Source organism: Aotus nancymaae, unplaced genomic scaffold, assembly GCF_030222135.1.
Source record: "Aotus nancymaae isolate 86718 unplaced genomic scaffold, 86718_ANA_hifiasm-v0.15.2.pri h1tg000029l, whole genome shotgun sequence".
NCBI lineage: Eukaryota > Metazoa > Chordata > Mammalia > Primates > Aotidae > Aotus > Aotus nancymaae.
The window spans coordinates 37964424-37980722 of NW_026988442.1; the positions used below are offsets into that span (position 1 = coordinate 37964424).

Consider the following 16299-nt stretch of genomic DNA (forward strand, 5'->3'; position numbering starts at 1 on the left):
CTTGTGTGGAGCCAGATACTTTTTATTCATTTCTTGGGCGATCTGAAACAGCCATCTCCCTTCCTCCCTCCCCGACCAAGGTACTTTCAGCTGCAGACTGATTCCAAAGTGACATGAGAACCAGTGATAAGTCTGAACTGTTCTACCTCTTAAATGCCATATCGTTGGCCACAGTTGGCAAATACAAAATATCAAGCCCTCTACTGAAGAAGTGAGGTCCCATCATTTCCTGTCCTGCAGGTCACTTCTTTGCCAGGTAGCTGACTGCAGCCACTGTGAGGCGGAGCTGTCCTGTGCCAGTGTTATAAGAAGTCATTCCATTTTCAACTCTCAGGAATGTAGTCTCAGCCAGTACCACGTTGTCCTCATGTGGACAGGCGCTCCTTCTAAATCCCAGCCGTCCAAAATTGATAGTCGCCCCTGTTCCTGCCAGCCAGCCTGGCGCACATAATCACAGGATCCCCTCGTGGCTCACGATGCATTTTCTTTAAAAAACTGCTCTTCCAGTGACATGGCCTTAAACGATGGGGTCCCCAAATGTACAGTAGTTCTCAATGCCAAGGTTGTAACTGGTGCCCTTTCCATCCTTATAGGTGCTGGTCACGATCCTCAACCAGCCTCTCTCGCCCTGTGAGAAGTGTGATTGCCCATCAGCCCCTCTGCAGCCGTCCCCTTCCCCTGACCCCTGCTGCCCCTGCTGCTCTCATAACCTGCCTGCTGCTTTCTGCCTCCATCCCTCAGCCCAGCCTGGGGCATCCAGACAACCCACTCAGCTACCCCTCAGCTTTCCCATGACCCCTGTTCTGAAATACCTTTTGTGAAATATTTCACTTGGTTAACGTTTAACATGAGGGCCCTCTATGCCAACAGTGAATCATCTAACAAAACATGCTGGCTCTAGAGCGATGACTCCTCCAGCTGCTGCTGCCCCCACTAGTAGCCACCTAGTAAAAACTATGGGATTTCTTCACTTCCACAGGAGCCACTTTCCCCCATTTCGAAATAATGAATTTCTGTGTCTTAAACTGAATGACTAAGACTAGGTCTGCCAGTTAATTTATCGCTCCTGGATTTTTGGCCCAACTCAAGAGTATTTTTGAAAAATCTACACAGTATTACTTAGGGCGGCCCAAAAATCATGATAGGAAAACGAATGAGCTGGTTGTAAAGGAAGAGGGTGGCAGAGCTCCTCCAGCGGAGCTCACAGGGACTTCCCCATGGCACCAGGCAGCATCTGGACAGTTTTGGTCACACTGGGATTGCGGGGAGTCATCTAGGGTGGAGGGCCAGGGTTGCTGCTGAGAACCCAACATGCACAGGACAGTGGCAGCCGCACAGGACAAAGAAGAAGGGTCTGGCCCCAAAAGCCACTCACTCAGTGGCTAAGACAGCTGCAGCAAGGAACCCTCTGTCAAGGCCACGGTTTTAAACTAATGGTTTTAAACAGAACCATTCAAGGGAGAGGAGTACCAGGATGCTTTTTCTAGGAACGACCTTAAGAAAATGAAAACATCTTACCCAGGGTTCACCCCACGAGTTCCGGACAATCCAGTACTCAGTCCCATCGCCGACACCCCACCCAGCCACGGAAACGACGTGGTTTATGAAGGTGGTGCCGTGGTATTCGGCATAGACGCCTCCGGTGTAGTTAGCCAACTTTTCTGTTGCCATTATTCCACAGCTGAGAGCAAGCAGGTAAAGAATTACCACTTTAAATTGAGAGAATTTGCCATAATTATACATAATCTGATATGGCCAGGCATGGTGGCTCACGCCTGTAATCCCAGCACTTTGGGAGGCCGAGGCAGGCAGATAGCTTGAGTCCAGGAGTTCAAGACCAGCCTAGGCAAGATGGCAAAACCCCACCTCTACAAAAAATACAAAAATGAGCTGGGTGTGGTGTGTGTGACAGTAGTCCCAGCTACTTGGGGAGGGGGCTGAGGCAGGAGGATTGTTTGAACCCAGGTGGTCAAGACTGCAGTGAGCTAAGATCACACCACTGCACTCTAGCCTGGGTGACAAGAGTGAGACTGTGTCGCCAAAAAAAAAAAAAAAAAATCTGATATGGCAAAAAAGTTGTGTAAACCCAACTAAGATAATGCATATCTGATGATTCCAGATAAACTTCTGTTGTAGGCCAGGGGGTAGCTTACATTTGTTAATTCCAGAACTTTGGGAGGCCGAGACAGGTTGATCATGAGGCCATGAGTTTGAGACCAGCCTGGCCAACACAGTGAAACCCTGTCTCTACTAAAAATAGAAAAATTAGCTGGGCATGGTGGTGGGCACCTGTAATCCCAGCTACTCAGGAGGCTGAGGCAGGAGAATCGCTTGAACCCTGGAGGCACTTTGCAGTGAGCCGAAATTGAGCCACTGCACTCCAGCCTGGGCGACAGAGCTAGACTCTGTCTCAAAAACAACAACAACTTCTGTTGTTATTCACATAGTGCCTTCCCTGGTGAAACTACTCCCAACACCACCGCCCTCAGTACAGCTTGGGGAGTGTCTCATCCACATTTCACATAACAGTCCTCAAAGGCAGACTTGCTATCAGCTCAGTTTCACCTCTGAGAAAACTGAAGTTCTTAGGAAATGATGTGGTTGGCTATCTTGAGCCTAGTAAAAACAACGGGCCAGAAGGAGAGTGGTGAAGAATGTAGCCATGTGTACCTGCGTGAGCACATGCTGGCGCTGTCACCTGCGGGACCTCTCACCCGTGGGACCGCTCCTCACCTGATGGGACCATTTGTGTAGATTTCTGTCATCATCTTCTCCCTCCCAGAGATAGAGCCGTAGTCTCCCACTCTCCAGAGGGTGTAGTTCCGGATGGCATGGCACTCTTTGAATTCATTGCATGTCCCACATTGGTTAAACTTGTCACACTCTGGGGGAGAGCAAAAAAGTCAGCATGAGGCCGTCTCCTCATGAACCCACTGACAAGCACGCCAAGCCCACTCTCCACTCTTCTCACGCAGCCTGCCACTCATTAGCTAAGAACAGAAATCATCTGGCTATTAGGTGCTGCTTAATGGTGCCCTTCTTTCAGCTGTCAGGAAGTTATGAAAAGCCTTTCCCCTTGCCAGAGAAGAAAAGAGACAGACATTAATTAGCACATAGTAGGCACTCAGGAGATCGCCTTTTTCCATAATACTTTATAGCTGAAAATGGAGTGTAATCAAATGATTAGCACTTAATAAAATGATTCTATTGCTGGCTGGCGAATAAATAGGCCAATACATTGGGTAACAAAAAAAGAAAAAAGCATTTTCTTCTGTGCCCATGCTGAGGGGACCAAAAAAAATTTTAATTTTCTTGTTATTTCAACTTAAGAGGTTATCAAGAATTAGGCTTAAACACACACACACACACACACACACACACACACACACACACAGAGGGCCAGTCATGGTGGCTCACATCTGTAATCCCAGCAATTTAGGAGGCCAAGGTGGGCGGATCACCTGAGGTCAGGAATTCGAGAACAGCCTGGCTAACATGACGAAACCCTGTCTCTACTAAAAGTAGGAAAATTAGCCAGGTGAGGTGGTGGGTGCCTATAGTTCCAGCTACTCAGGCGGCTGAGGCAGGAGAATTGCTTGAACCTGGGAGGTGGAGGTTGCAGTGAGCTGAGATTGTATCACTGCACTCCAGCCTGGGTGACACAGCAAGACTCCATCTCAAAAAAAAAAAAAAAGAGGACAGGCGTGGTGGCTTACACCTGTAATCCCAGCACTTTGGGAGGCCAAGGCAGGAGGATGGCTTGAGGTCAGGAGTCTGAGACCAGCATGGACAATAGAGTGAGACCCCATCTCTACAGAAAAATAAATTTTTTTAAAAGTGCAGCTCTTGGTTTTGCATGGCTCAGAGCCGCCGTGTTCCCACTTTTCACCCCACCCACATGGCGGCCCTCGGCCTGCCATTCACTGCTTTGGCATGACCTGTTTCCATCATAGTTAGACATCTGTCCGGATTCCTCCTGCAGGACCACGAGCCCCTTGAGGCTGAGATGCTGGTTCAATCTGTTCCTTGCACACCAAGTGCACAGTGCCAGGGAAAATGGTGGATTTGTGGCCACATTTGCTCATACTACAAAGACAAGACTATTTATCACAATAAGGTTTTTTAAATTTTTTGGAGACAGAGTCTTTCTCTGTCACCCAGGCTGGAGTTCAGTGGTACAATCCTGGCTCACTGCAACCTCCACCTCCCAGGTTCAAGCCATTCTCCTGCCTCAGCCTCCTGAGTAGCTGGAATTACAGGTGCATGCCAGTACGCTCGGCTATTTTTTTGTATTTTTAGGAGGGACAGGGTTTCACCATGTTGGCCAGGTTAGTCTCAAACTCCTGGCTTCAAGTGATCCACCCACCTTAGCTTCTCAAAGTGCTGGGATTACAGGCATGGGCCACCGTGGTCACCAGTCACACAATCAGATTTCTGAGGACCTCCATCAGCCCATCAAGCTGGGTGGGTTAGAGGGGCCTGCCCTCGGCCGGCCCAGAGCAGTTTGGGGTGGAGTGGGCTGGGTGTGGCCCTGGAGACCACCTGATACCTGCTTCCTGCTTCCAGAGCCATCTGACCGCCCTTCCCTCTGTGCCTTCATCTGTCCCCCTTCCCAAAGGACTCACCTGACCAATCCAGGAGAATTCTTTCTGGCTGAACAATAAGGCTGGAGAGGCAAAGTAAGGGAGCCCCGCTAGCAGAGGGTAGTGCCCAGAGGAGCCTCCGCCACGTCAGAGCGCATAGGGTGCTGGGGCCAGCCTATATATATGGCCTGGGGGAGGGGCGGAGACAGCAGGGCAAGCGGCCTTTGAGCTTTCCCCTTTCCCAGCTATCCGCTCGGGCTGAGGGAGATCTGAGTCAGGTGGCTTAAAACTACCACCAATTGGCCGGGCGTGGTGGCTCATGCCTGTAATCCCAGCACTTTGGGAGGCTGAAGTGGGTGGACCACCTGAGGTTGGGAGTTCGAGACCAACCTGACCAACATGGAGAAACTCTGTCTCTACTAAAAATACAAAATTAGCCAGGCATGGTGGTGCATGCGTGTAATCCCAGCTACTCAGGAGGCTGAGGCATGAGAATTGCTTGAACCTGGGAGGTGGAGGTTGCAGTGAGCCAAGATCACACCATTGCACTCCAGCCTGGGTAATAAGAGCAAAACTCTCTCTCAAAAAAACAAACAAGAAAAACTAAACAAAAACTAAACTACCAATTATGGGGTTAGGGTCTGGACTTTTCTCTCCTTCGGTTTCCAATGGGAGCAGCCTGAAAGGAACGTGCAGCTGGGGTCTGCTCATCCATGCAGCATCCCTGTGGCCTCAGCCACACCTGAATGTGCGGGACCTGGACCCTGGGTCGCCAGAACAGGAACCACGTCAATGGCTGCTTCCCTCCCCACCAGCTCTCCACCAATGCCCCTGGAAAATAGACTCCTCCCTCCACAAGGCCTCCTACAACTCTTCCCTACAAAGGCCCCAAAAGCCACCAAAATGCCAGCATGTCAGAACCCAGACAGCACACCCAGGGCCAGCAACAGGGGCACAGGGGCACAGGAGCAAGACCCTTCCACGGGGCTGGAGACACCATCAGGAGGGGGATGCTTTTTTTTTTTGAGACAGAGTCTCACTCTGTCACCAAGGCTGCAGTGCAGTGGCGCGATCTCGGCTCACTGCAACCTCCATCTCCTGGGGTCAAGCGATTATGAAACCTCAGCCTCCCAAGTAGCTGGGATTACAGGCATGCGCCACCACACTGGTGGCGAGGGATGTTTTTAGTAGGGATGGGATTTTACCATGTTGGCCAGGCTGGTCTCGAACTCCTGACCTCAAGTGATCTGCCTGCCTCGGCTTCCCAAAGTGCTGGGATTATAGGTGTGAGCCGCCACGTGTGGCCGAGGATGCTCTTCAGACCACTCCTGCATCAGGCTTTTTCACTGGGCTTCTCAACAGGGACTGTGGGCTCCTGTTTTCTGCTCCCCAGCTCCAGTGGGTGTAAGGTAGCTGGCAGAGGGGGCTTCCGCAGGGAGAGGATGGAGCCAGCACTGGGAATGTTACCCCTCATGGTCAAGAGCACCGGCGCCCCTGGGGGCTGCAACCTCTGCCCTCCCATGATACCCCAGCTACCCACCAGTGTGAGGAGCACGGGGTCAGGCTGGGCACTCAGCCACGACTGCCTGTGGAGGAGGGAGTGGAGGGTGGTAGGGTGGAGTGGGGGTGAGGGCAGCAGCCTACCCTGGTCCTTGGCCTGGTAGTTGTTGCAGGTCTCATCAGGGATGCCGTGCCGGTAGGCGTACTCCCACACGGACAGGTCATTGCCCCCTTCACAGGAGCCAGCGTCACCACAGTCGATGACGTGCTGCACAGACAGGAGGGTGGAGGGCCACGCACCCTTCCTCTTGATGTTGATCCGATCTGCAACAGTCAGCACCCACTGCTCAGCACCCACCCGCCCTCCACCCACTTCCCCGAGAGGACCTGGATGCCTGGGGCGGGATGCAGGCGTGCCCAGCCTGGCCAGCCTTCGGCTCATGCCCAGCTGCCCGTGTCTCCCTCTCCCCACTGACCTCTTCATGGAGGTCTCTGCTCAGATGTCGCTTTCTAGAGAGGCCTTCCCTGGCCTTCTTTGGACACTGTCCTGTCTGCCACACCTCCTGACTACAGATGCCATGAGAGCAGGGCCAGAGACAGGTGGTCACCAGCATCTGGCCCTGTAGACACTGAGAAGTGCTGGCTGAATGAAGGGCTCAATGGACAGAGACTCAGCCACCCATGCCAAAGCCAGCCAGGAGAAACCATCCCTGCCCTCGTGGACAGGGGACCAAGGTGTCAGCTCTGTGAACGAGTATAGCCCAGGGAGTCACGCCAGCCCCAGTGACAGGCCAGATGCAGTCCCCAGGGCTGTGGAAGGCCAGCAGGGACCCTGCCCCGAAGGCCCTGGGGGTCGCAGAGGGCTCCCAGCAGCTGGCTGTCCATACCCCCACCAACTAGGTGCCTGGGCTCACATATCCCAAGTGCAGCCAGGGAGAGCCGAGGGCGACCTCTGACCAGCCTGCTTCCCTTCCCATGTTCAAATGCAATAAAACAGATCCGAGAAGGAAACCCAGGCCCTTGTTCAGGGTCATCTCACTCTCCACCCTCCCTGCCTTCACAGCGACAACCCCTGCACCTGCCTCACGCCTCATCTCCTGCCCCCACCTCCAAGTCAGAACTGCTCCTGCAGCCTCACCTTCCCTCCCCTGGGGCAAAGTGATCAGGGAGTCCCTCTGCCCGCAGCAGCCCGCTCTGAGCCTGCACACCCCGCTCCGAGCCTGCACACCCCTCAGAGCCTGCACACCCCCCTCGAGCCTGCACACCCCCCTCCGAGCCTGCAAACCCCCCTCCGAGCCTGCACACCCCCCTCCGAGTCTGCACACCCCACTCCGAGCCTGCACACCCCCCTCGAGCCTGCACACCCCCCTCCGAGTCTGCATACCCCCCTCAGAACCTGCACACGCCCCTCGAGCCTGCACACCCCCCTCGAGCCTGCACACCCCCCTCGAGCCTGCACACCCCCCTCGAGCCTGCACACCCCCCTCGAGCCTGCACACCCCCCTCGAGCCTGCACACCCCCCTCCGAGCCTGCACACCCCCCTCAAGTCTGCACACCCCACTCCGAGCCTGCACACCCCACTCCAAGCCTGCACACCCCCCTCCGAGCCTGCACACCCCCCTCCGAGCCTGCACACCCCACTCCGAGCCTGCACACCCCACTCCATTTCCTGTGTCACCTTCCAGACTCCCTCACACTGCCCCAGTCCGCTCCTCCACCCGGCCTCCTCCCGGTCGCCCAGCCAGGGACCTGGAACTGGCCCTACTCTGGTGACCTTGCTTCACACATCACTGAAAAGTCCCAGAGCAGACCCCCATCCTGCCGCCACTGGGCCTGCCAAGCTCTGCACCCCAAATGCTCTTTCTGGAGCAGCAGGTGGCTGGTTTGTTCCCTCCCACTCGACCAACCCAGGTTCTATCCTGTTTCCTCCCAAGCACTAGGCTCCCTCCAGCCTTCCTCCTCCCCGCCCCCTTGCCAGCCACGCCCCCTCTGTGCAGACCTGCACTCCCCACACTCGCCTTTCTCACAACAGTGGGAGACCCTGGTCCCTCCCACTCACTGTCACAGTTTTCTGCTTTACTCAATGGTTTGAGATGGTGCCCGACCCCTACTGCCCCGCCCCTCCTCAGCCCTTCCTCTCTGCTAATGGTCACTCTCCACCTTCATCGGAGCCGACCTCTCCTGGGCAGCAGTCAGCAGAGCGGTCGCTCAGTCCTTCTAAAAGCACCTCCTGCCTGCGCTTCTGGGGTTCCCACCTGGCAGTGCAGGGCGTCCCAGGGCCTGCTTGGAGCCCCTCCCTTCTCTGCTCAACCCAACCCAGCAACAGCAGTCCCGGTCCAGAGGCAGAGCTCGGGTGGGTGGGCAGTTTCAGTTCTGGCCTCTCCGTCTACGCCTGAATGAAGCATCTGGGCCGGGCCTAGGGCCTAACCTGCCCGCTGACGTGTGCACAGGCTTCTCCCATGGCCAGACTCAACCCTTCATCCTGCCAGCCCCATCCAGCAACGGGCTTACTACTCACACCCAGCTTGTGGGTTAACACAAGCTCCCTGAGTACGTTTAACACAGATGAGGCCAAGCTACAGTGTGCAGGAGGTTGGGTGTATCAGACGCATTATCCCCTCACGGTATTTTCAACTTACGATGGGGTTGTTGGGACGTGACTCCAGTTACACCAAGGAGCATCTGTTAACCATTCAAAGTATACAGTGCCATGAAGAAAAATACAACAGGGAGAGGACTCAGGAAGTGGGGTGTCACACGCATAGGTGGCTGAGGAAGACCCCACTGAGGTGACATCCATAGGAGGGAGGGAGGGAGCCAGAGGACCTCAGGGAGAGAGGAGGTGCCTGGCAGGAGTGGGGGATCTAGAGGGGAACCGGGAGGAGCCAGATGGTGAAGGTGGTGAAGGCTCTTGAAGGCCAGAGGGTTCTGTCTTTTATCTGAGTGGAATCCTGGAGGGTTTCCAGCCAAAGCATATGATCTGATGAGTTTTCACAGGCTCACTGAGGCTGCCTGAGAGGAGACGGCAGGGCAGAGGCCAGGAGACCAGTGAGGGCAGTGGGTGGCGGGGCGCCGTGTCTTAGACCTGGCGGAGATGGTGGCGGCGTGTGATTTCTGCATCTGCTTCGAAGGTAGAACCGACAAGACTTGTGTGTGGATTATACGAGGGACAGAAAACAGAGGAGCTGGGGACCAGTCCAGGCTTTTGCCCACATAGCCGGAAGGACGGCCAAGGAGGACTGGAGAAGAAATGGGCTCTCAGGTGACGGAGGTAGAAGGAGCCATCCGACCTGAACGGCTGAGGCTGGAAGCGACAGGTGCCCGGACCAGCGGGCAAGTGCGCGGGCGGATGTCAAGGTGGGTTCAGGTGAAGGGTTGGTCCTGGAGAAGCTGACACTCAGAACTCTAAGACGACAGCTGGGGAGAGGGGAAGGAACAGCTGGGTAGTGTGGTGCAGGAGAGGGAAGCATTTCAGGGAGATGTGGGGACTGCCCCCACGTGGGAAGAGCAGTGCTGGTGTGGCAGGGGTGGGACTGAGGCTGGAGTGGGTCCAAGGATGGAGAAGAGGAAGTGGAGGGACTCCGGATATTTCCCCAGGGAGCAGAGAAGTGGGGCGGGCGGGGCCAGGGGCTCTGTGTTCCTTTGTTTCCAGTGGGAGAGCTTCCCTGCGTGGGAAGGGATGGGCTTGGGGAGGGGCCGAGACATTTTATCCTGGGGTAGAGGAGGAAAGAGAAGTGGAGGACCTGCTGCCTCAGCTGGCAGATGGCTGGGGCCCCGTGGAAGTCCCCTCTGGTGGCTTCTATTCCTCAGTTAAAGAGGAAGCAAGGGCGTGGGTGCGCTGAGATGTTAGCAGTTTCAGGAGAAAGTGGGGTGAAGCATCATCTGCCCAGAGAGTGAGGCCCCTGGGGAAATGTGGCAGGGCTGACCCCTGCCAGGGTCCCGCCCCCATCTCAAGCCATCTCCTTCCTACCCACAGTCCTTCATAGATGCACAACTTGTCACCTGACCGCCTCTCAGAGTTCAAGGCTCCCCACAGGCACCTGGTGATCTTTGTATCCTCCCCTCCCCCTCGCCCACCCTCCAAGGCCTGGGCACTCCCCCGAACGTTGCCTAATCCTCTGCCTCCAGGCCCAGCCACACCCTGCAGCCCGCCCAAGGTCTCCTAGACCTTCCAGCTCTGTCCACACCCAAGGGACCTCTGAACCAAGGGTCAAAAGCGTGTTCCAGCCCCTGGGGGGAGACGCCACAGATGGCACAGCTTCAGTTAGCTGGCTCTGGGGTCCAGACCCCACCCCCGGAGCAAGACAAACCCCAACCCCTCATTCACAAGACAAAGCCCATTGACATCCTGGCACAAAGCCCAGGCTTCCGGGCTCAAATCTCAGCCTTCACTCACACTCTGCCCAAGCCTCCCGCTCTCCCTGCAAAGAGCCTGTTTCCTCATCTGCAAACTGAAAGCGATCACGGCATTGAGGAGGTGTCGGTGAGATGGAGCATACACAAGCGCATGGCCCCAGCCTTGGCCCACAGCAGCAGCCACACTAGTCAATCCTTTCAACGTGGGTGTACAGCAGGCCTGACCCATGAGGACCAAGGCCAGGGAGGAGGCAACAGCGCTCGTGGGGCCACACCCCCAGCCCACGCAAGTCCCATCTCCAGAAAATCCAGGCTCCTGGACCCTGTGCTATGACTGAAGAGGGGATGGCAGGGTCCCTCCCAAATGCTGTGGGGTGGGCCTGGGGCTGGTTTGCAGCTGTCCCTTCTGCCTTCTCTCCCACAGCAGGGCAGAGAGCCTCATCGACAGGGTGGGCCTCAACTTCCCCTTCCGCTTTGCTGAGAGCCTTCCTACCCCACTGCGGCCAAAAGCCTACGATAGAAACCTTCCAGGCTGGGGGCGGTGGCCAGGTTAGGCCATAGGCTGTAGCCAGCCAGCCTCACCTAATATTCCAAGCCCAGGACAGGCCTTCCTCTAAGAAGCAGTTTACTCTGTATCCTCAATTACAGCCTGGGGACTCAGTGATTTTGCATTCTGTCTATCCCAGTGTCTGAGGTCACAAGCTTTGGGGGAGTGAGGGCACCTGACAGCCACTTGTCACGGGCTTCGGTCCTAGTCCTGCCAATCACCCAAAGGCCCCACAGAATGACCCAGCTTGTATCACCCTGGCAGAGGGCGAAGGCCCCCGCCCCGAGGCCTCAGCACCCCAGCCCAGGCTGACCGGGCATTGACTCACTGGGCCTATAAAGAGGCAGCCGGGATGGGCTTTCCTGGCCCACAGTCAAGGGGGGGCCACTCACCCGCCATGGCGCTGGTGCTGGCGTGGGCCCAGCAGGAGCCACAGTACTGGGGGATGTGCTGGTTCCTGGTGATGCTGGCATAGTTGACACCACCCACGTTGCGCCAGTCCCAGCTCTTGGGCAGATCCGCTGGCGACAGGTACTCATGAGGCCGGGGGTATGTGCTGGGAAGAGAACATCCCCCCGCAGATCAGTGCTGGGGCTCCTGGGGCTGCCAGGCCGGCTTCCAGGGCCATGGGCCCAAGAAGCACTCGGTAGGGCCCTCCCACCCTTCCCAACAGCTGAGGGCATGGGAGCGGGGCCACAGTCAGCAGGTGTGAGCCAGGTGTGGGCCCACCTCACAGGAGGAGGCCCCAGGGCCCTCAGAATGTGAAGGAGGCAGGGCACCCTGGAAACGAGGGAACCGGGGTGCTCCCCTAGCCACGCCGCGCCACGGGGGCCATCCCCAGAGGCCGAGGAGGCGGCGCTGGTCTGGCTTTCTGGCCAGGTGGGGCTTGTCCAACGCCACAAACATCAGGGCTCTCCCTGGATGTGGAAGAGAAGGAGCGACCCCCAAAACGAAGCGGCTGGATCTGACCTTCCAAGGCCTAGTGGCGAGGCAGGACCCCCAGGAGGCAGAGCGCGCGCCCGGCCCGGGAGCTGGGCCTCCCGTCCCCCAAGGGCCGCCTCCCCTCTCCGGCGCCCACCTGCGCCCCCGCGGAGCCAGCGGGTCCCCGCGCAGGGGCCGGTAGCAGGTCTGGCCCGGGCGGAAGTAGAGGCCGCCCTGCGCGGCGCCCGCCAGCAGCACGAGCAGCAGCAGCGGCCGCCAGTCCGGCCCGCGCCCCGCCATGGCCCCGCGCCGGCTCTCGGGTCCCGCGCCGGCTTCTAGGTCCCGCTCTGGACCCCGCTCCGGGTCCCAGATCCCGCGCCGGCTCTCGCCCTGGATCCCGCCCCGCACCCGGCCGACCCCGCGCTTTGGCTCCTGCCCCGCTCGGCCCTTAAGGCGGCGGCGGCCGGGCCGGGACACTCCCCCGGGGCGGGGCTGTCCCATCGCGGCTCCTGCCCCGCCCGGTGACCTCGCCCGGTGACCTCGCCCGCCCCCGCCCGGAGCAGCACCCTGGCCCCGGGGCGCCTGAACTCGTGGGCCAGGCGCGAGGCCACCGGGCAGACCCCAGTCCTGACCCCGCCGCCGGCCGCCGCGAGCTCGTGGCCTTCTGAGCACGGTACTGTCCAGCTGGACTCATTTGCCGGGGTTCCTGGCCTCGGGGTTGGGGGCCGCCTTGGCCTGCATTCCCGAGACCCTGAGCCCTGGAGAGAGGCCCCCAGCCTCACATCCCCCCCTAGGAAGGGATCCTGGGAGCGGCCGCAGAAAGATGCCCGCGCCTGGCTTTTCAAACCCTTTCCCCAAGGCCCAGGCCCTTTCGGAGGAACGGTTCCCTTTTGCAGAGAAGGAAAGAGGGATCCTTCTAGAAAATGCCCCTAAAGGAAAATTCCGCTGGGCTCATACATCAGGAGTTCTGCAACGTGACTTGCAAAGCTGCCTGGAAAGGTTTTCTGAGACCGAAACTCTTCTCAGTCAAATGAGGAACCAAAAGCAGAAGTCACCCCCAGGACGTGGTTTTGCAATTGGAGGAGGGCGCCCCTCTCCCCGCCGCTCCTCCGAGTGCCTGTCTTGGCCCGTGGGCCACACCATGGCCTCCTGCTCTGGTAAGAACAGGCCTGGCATTCTGGGCCAGGCTTACAGGCCCTTGCTGGGGGCCTTTGGCACAGTGTCCTCAGATGAGCTTGATGGGCTCTCTCCATCCTCAGTGGCGCTCACCACATTCTGAGGGTGCCTCGTGGGCAAGGGGAAGTCACAGTGGCTGCCTCTTGACTTCCAGCAGCTTCCACGACCATCCCTGGAAGGGCTGAGGTGGCTGTGGAATCCCTGCATGACTGTCCGAGTGGAGAGCCAGGCTGAAAGCTGCTTTGTCATCCCCGAAGTGTCAGTCCTTGTTCCCCAAAAAGCAGTCACCGAGTCAGAGTGTGGCCCCAGAGCTCTATCTGCTCATGTGTCTATTTTTTTGGCAAGTTGCTCATGGAAAACATTAGTGTCCATCAGTGATCAGAAGGCAGCGTGGGGTGGCCATCCTGGGACAAGCACCCCAGGTTGAGCTGGCGGTGGGGGTGGGAGCCAGGCCTCCCAACCTCTGGCACAAAAGGAGTAGAAAGAGAATAAGAGAATTGCCAGTGGTTGGGGGGGTGGTTCTTTCTCCCAGGTCAAGTCTGTGGCCTTCCTGACTACAGGAACTGGGTCCTTGTGTGGAAGAAACCCAAACACAGTTGCCCCTGCCAGGTCATCAGGTGGCATCTACCAAAGCAGCCAGTTTTTGGCCTCTTTGAAAGAAAAAGCTAAGAACTCACAAAATTGTGTGGCAAGAGACATTGTCCCCCCTCCCTCCATGTACCCATCGACGGTCAGGATCGGGTGCTGTGAAGCCCAGCAGCACATTCTACAGCATGAGAAACAGAAGCCTGGAGAGGGGAGGGCCCCTGTGCTTGGCCTCTGATGCCTGAGCTGTGATGTCCTGGGCCCTCTTCCCTGAATCTGGGTGAAAGGCACCCAAAGTGTAAGCTTTTCTTCCCTGCAGCATGGGGAGAGCTGGGTGCTCTGAAGATGGCCCGAGACTCTCCGAGCAGGTTCAGCCTGTAGAAGCTATCATGACAGGCAGGGCCAGCGAGGCAGGCACATGACCCCTGCAGTCACATGGGTCCCAAGTCCAGAAGTGTAAGGCAGGGCTGAACAAGGGGCCCTGCAAGGTTCACTGTGACCTGGGTCTACATAATTTACACAGCTGCACCTGCTTGGTCACAAGTCCTGTACATCACCCGCTTTCAGCGCACAGCCTCTGGCTAATCAAACTCACAGACAAGGGTCAGAAGGAGGGGCGAGAAGGTCAGGGAGGACAATAAGCATTCACAGTCCTGCCCTGAATGCTGGCACAAGGCTTCATTTATCAGGGGAGTTCCAAAGAGGGGACTGTCTAGATTTACCCTATGGAAAGTTGGTTAAAGGGAAGGATATTTTTAGGCTGGTAACAAAAAGGACATCCAAAGTGACAAGTTGTGGCTCCTGGGCTTCCCTCACACAGAAGTAACTCAAGCTCAGAACCTGATGGAAGAACAGGAAGAGAGGGCGGGAGTCCAGCCATTTGAAATCATCATTTTCAGGCCAAGAAGGAAGGAAGGGGTCCTGATGAGACTTAACCTCTTCAGCCCCTTCTGATAGGTCAAACAGAAAACCAAGTGGATGTGGGGCTCCTCATCTCTGAACCTGGCTCTGGTCGAGTGGACGTATGTCTGGCTACCAGACTGCTCCGAGAAGCTGGCTGGCTGTGTCATTTTGGGGGTTCCTAAAATTGTGCAGCAGAGGATCCTAAATCGATTTTTGGGGTTTTTGGGGTTTTGGGTTTTTGTTTGTTGTTTTTTCCTTAACTCAATGCAAAATTCTAAACATATTCCTTTGAAGGGTGGGGTTGGAGTGGCCACAAACCCACCCACACTCAGATTCCAGAAGGAGGTTTAGCCGGAGGAGCTCTCTGAAGGGCACGCAGATAAAGCCGGGAGGTGTCTGGGACTGGAAAAAGAGGAGGGGGCACTCTGGGAACCTGCTAGACAGGCCATCCCTGGCCGTTTTTTGTTGGCGACTGCTTGCTGGGAGTTGTGTCTCTCTCTTCAAAGCAGATTCACCTGCAGAGCAGCTTGGGGACTCTGGAAACCTGAAAGGTGTGCTTCCTTCTGACTTGGCTGCAGGTGCCTGCAAGGTGGTTTTGTGGATGGTGACTCAACTCATCTGGGCCCAGATCCGAGGAGGCTCGGGCAGGGCACTTGGACCTTCGTACCTCTGAGGCCCTGCTTGCCTAAGCATTGCTTCTAGCAGCGCTTAATAAGCAGTTGTGTGCCACCGCCTTCCAGCTTGGGGCAGAATCAATTAGTTATTGAGAACGAGGCGTCTCCCTTGAAACCACTTTGCCTGGAAAGCTGGGCACCTGTCCTGGGTTTTCCTTCCTGGAGGTAAGTGAGTCATTCCTGCTTCCAGTGGTGCTTGAGGGCCGAGGGCTGAGCCAATGACATTCTAGAGGACTCTGCAGCCACATTTGATCCTTTGCACAATGCTGTAAGGTGGGGGTGGGGGTTGGGAGGCAGATGCTATGACTCCATTCTCCTGGTGAAAAGCCTGAGCCTCTGGATGGCAGGTTTGCTTGGGTGTGCTCAGCACAAGTATCCTGGGTGGCAGGTTTAAATCCAGACCCCTTTTTTTTTAATCCTACAAAGTCTCCTGGAAAACACATGATCCAAGGCCACAGACACAAAAGCCTATTCATTTCTACAAATAAGGCTGATCTTTCTCCTCATTCTAATAAAGATCAGTGCACATAGGCCAGGGCTCGCCCACCTTCCCAACCTGGAGGAGGAGAACACAGGTGAGTTTTAGTTGACTGTGGAATGGCCTCGAAATTCTTTTTTTCCTCCTTCCTTTGTGCCATATTGTCTGGCTCACACCCCGGCAAGCTGCAGACATTTCCTATTGTTCCACATACCTGAGTTTAGCCACATCCTGGACACCGGCATCTGTTTGGGTGGGTGCCGGCAGTGCTTGCTGGGCTAGGCTGGTTTTGCAGGGTGCAACGGGTCCCTCACCAGCTACAGGAGCTGCTCTTGGTCCACGTGGTGAGTGGATCAGAGGCACTTGCTAACACCCAGATTCCGCTGCGGGGCAGGCCTTCAGATGGGGGGGTCAGGTGTGCAGTCCACCCTGTCACCGTCCCCAGGCACCACCGTGCATCACATCCTGGCCTGGCTGTGTTATGGGAAAGGGGATCCCGATCCAGACCCCAAGACAGGGTTCTTGGACCTCACGCAAGAAAGAATTTGGGAAGGTACATAAAGTGAAAGCAAGTT

General features: G+C 56.6%; 1 protein-coding gene across 1 annotated transcript; it reads right to left on the minus strand.

The window, feature by feature from the left end:
- Position 1: 1 nt before the first annotated feature.
- On the minus strand, positions 2 to 12208 carry CTSZ (cathepsin Z). Its single transcript, XM_064382560.1, has 6 exons — positions 12066 to 12208; positions 11380 to 11543; positions 6228 to 6407; positions 2734 to 2884; positions 1519 to 1681; positions 2 to 628 (listed from the first exon to the last, which is right to left on the minus strand). Exons 1-6 carry the CDS (start codon positions 12206 to 12208, stop codon positions 518 to 520), a joined length of 912 nt encoding a protein of 303 aa, XP_064238630.1. The 3' UTR covers positions 2 to 517.
- Positions 12209 to 16299: the final 4091 nt, after the last annotated feature.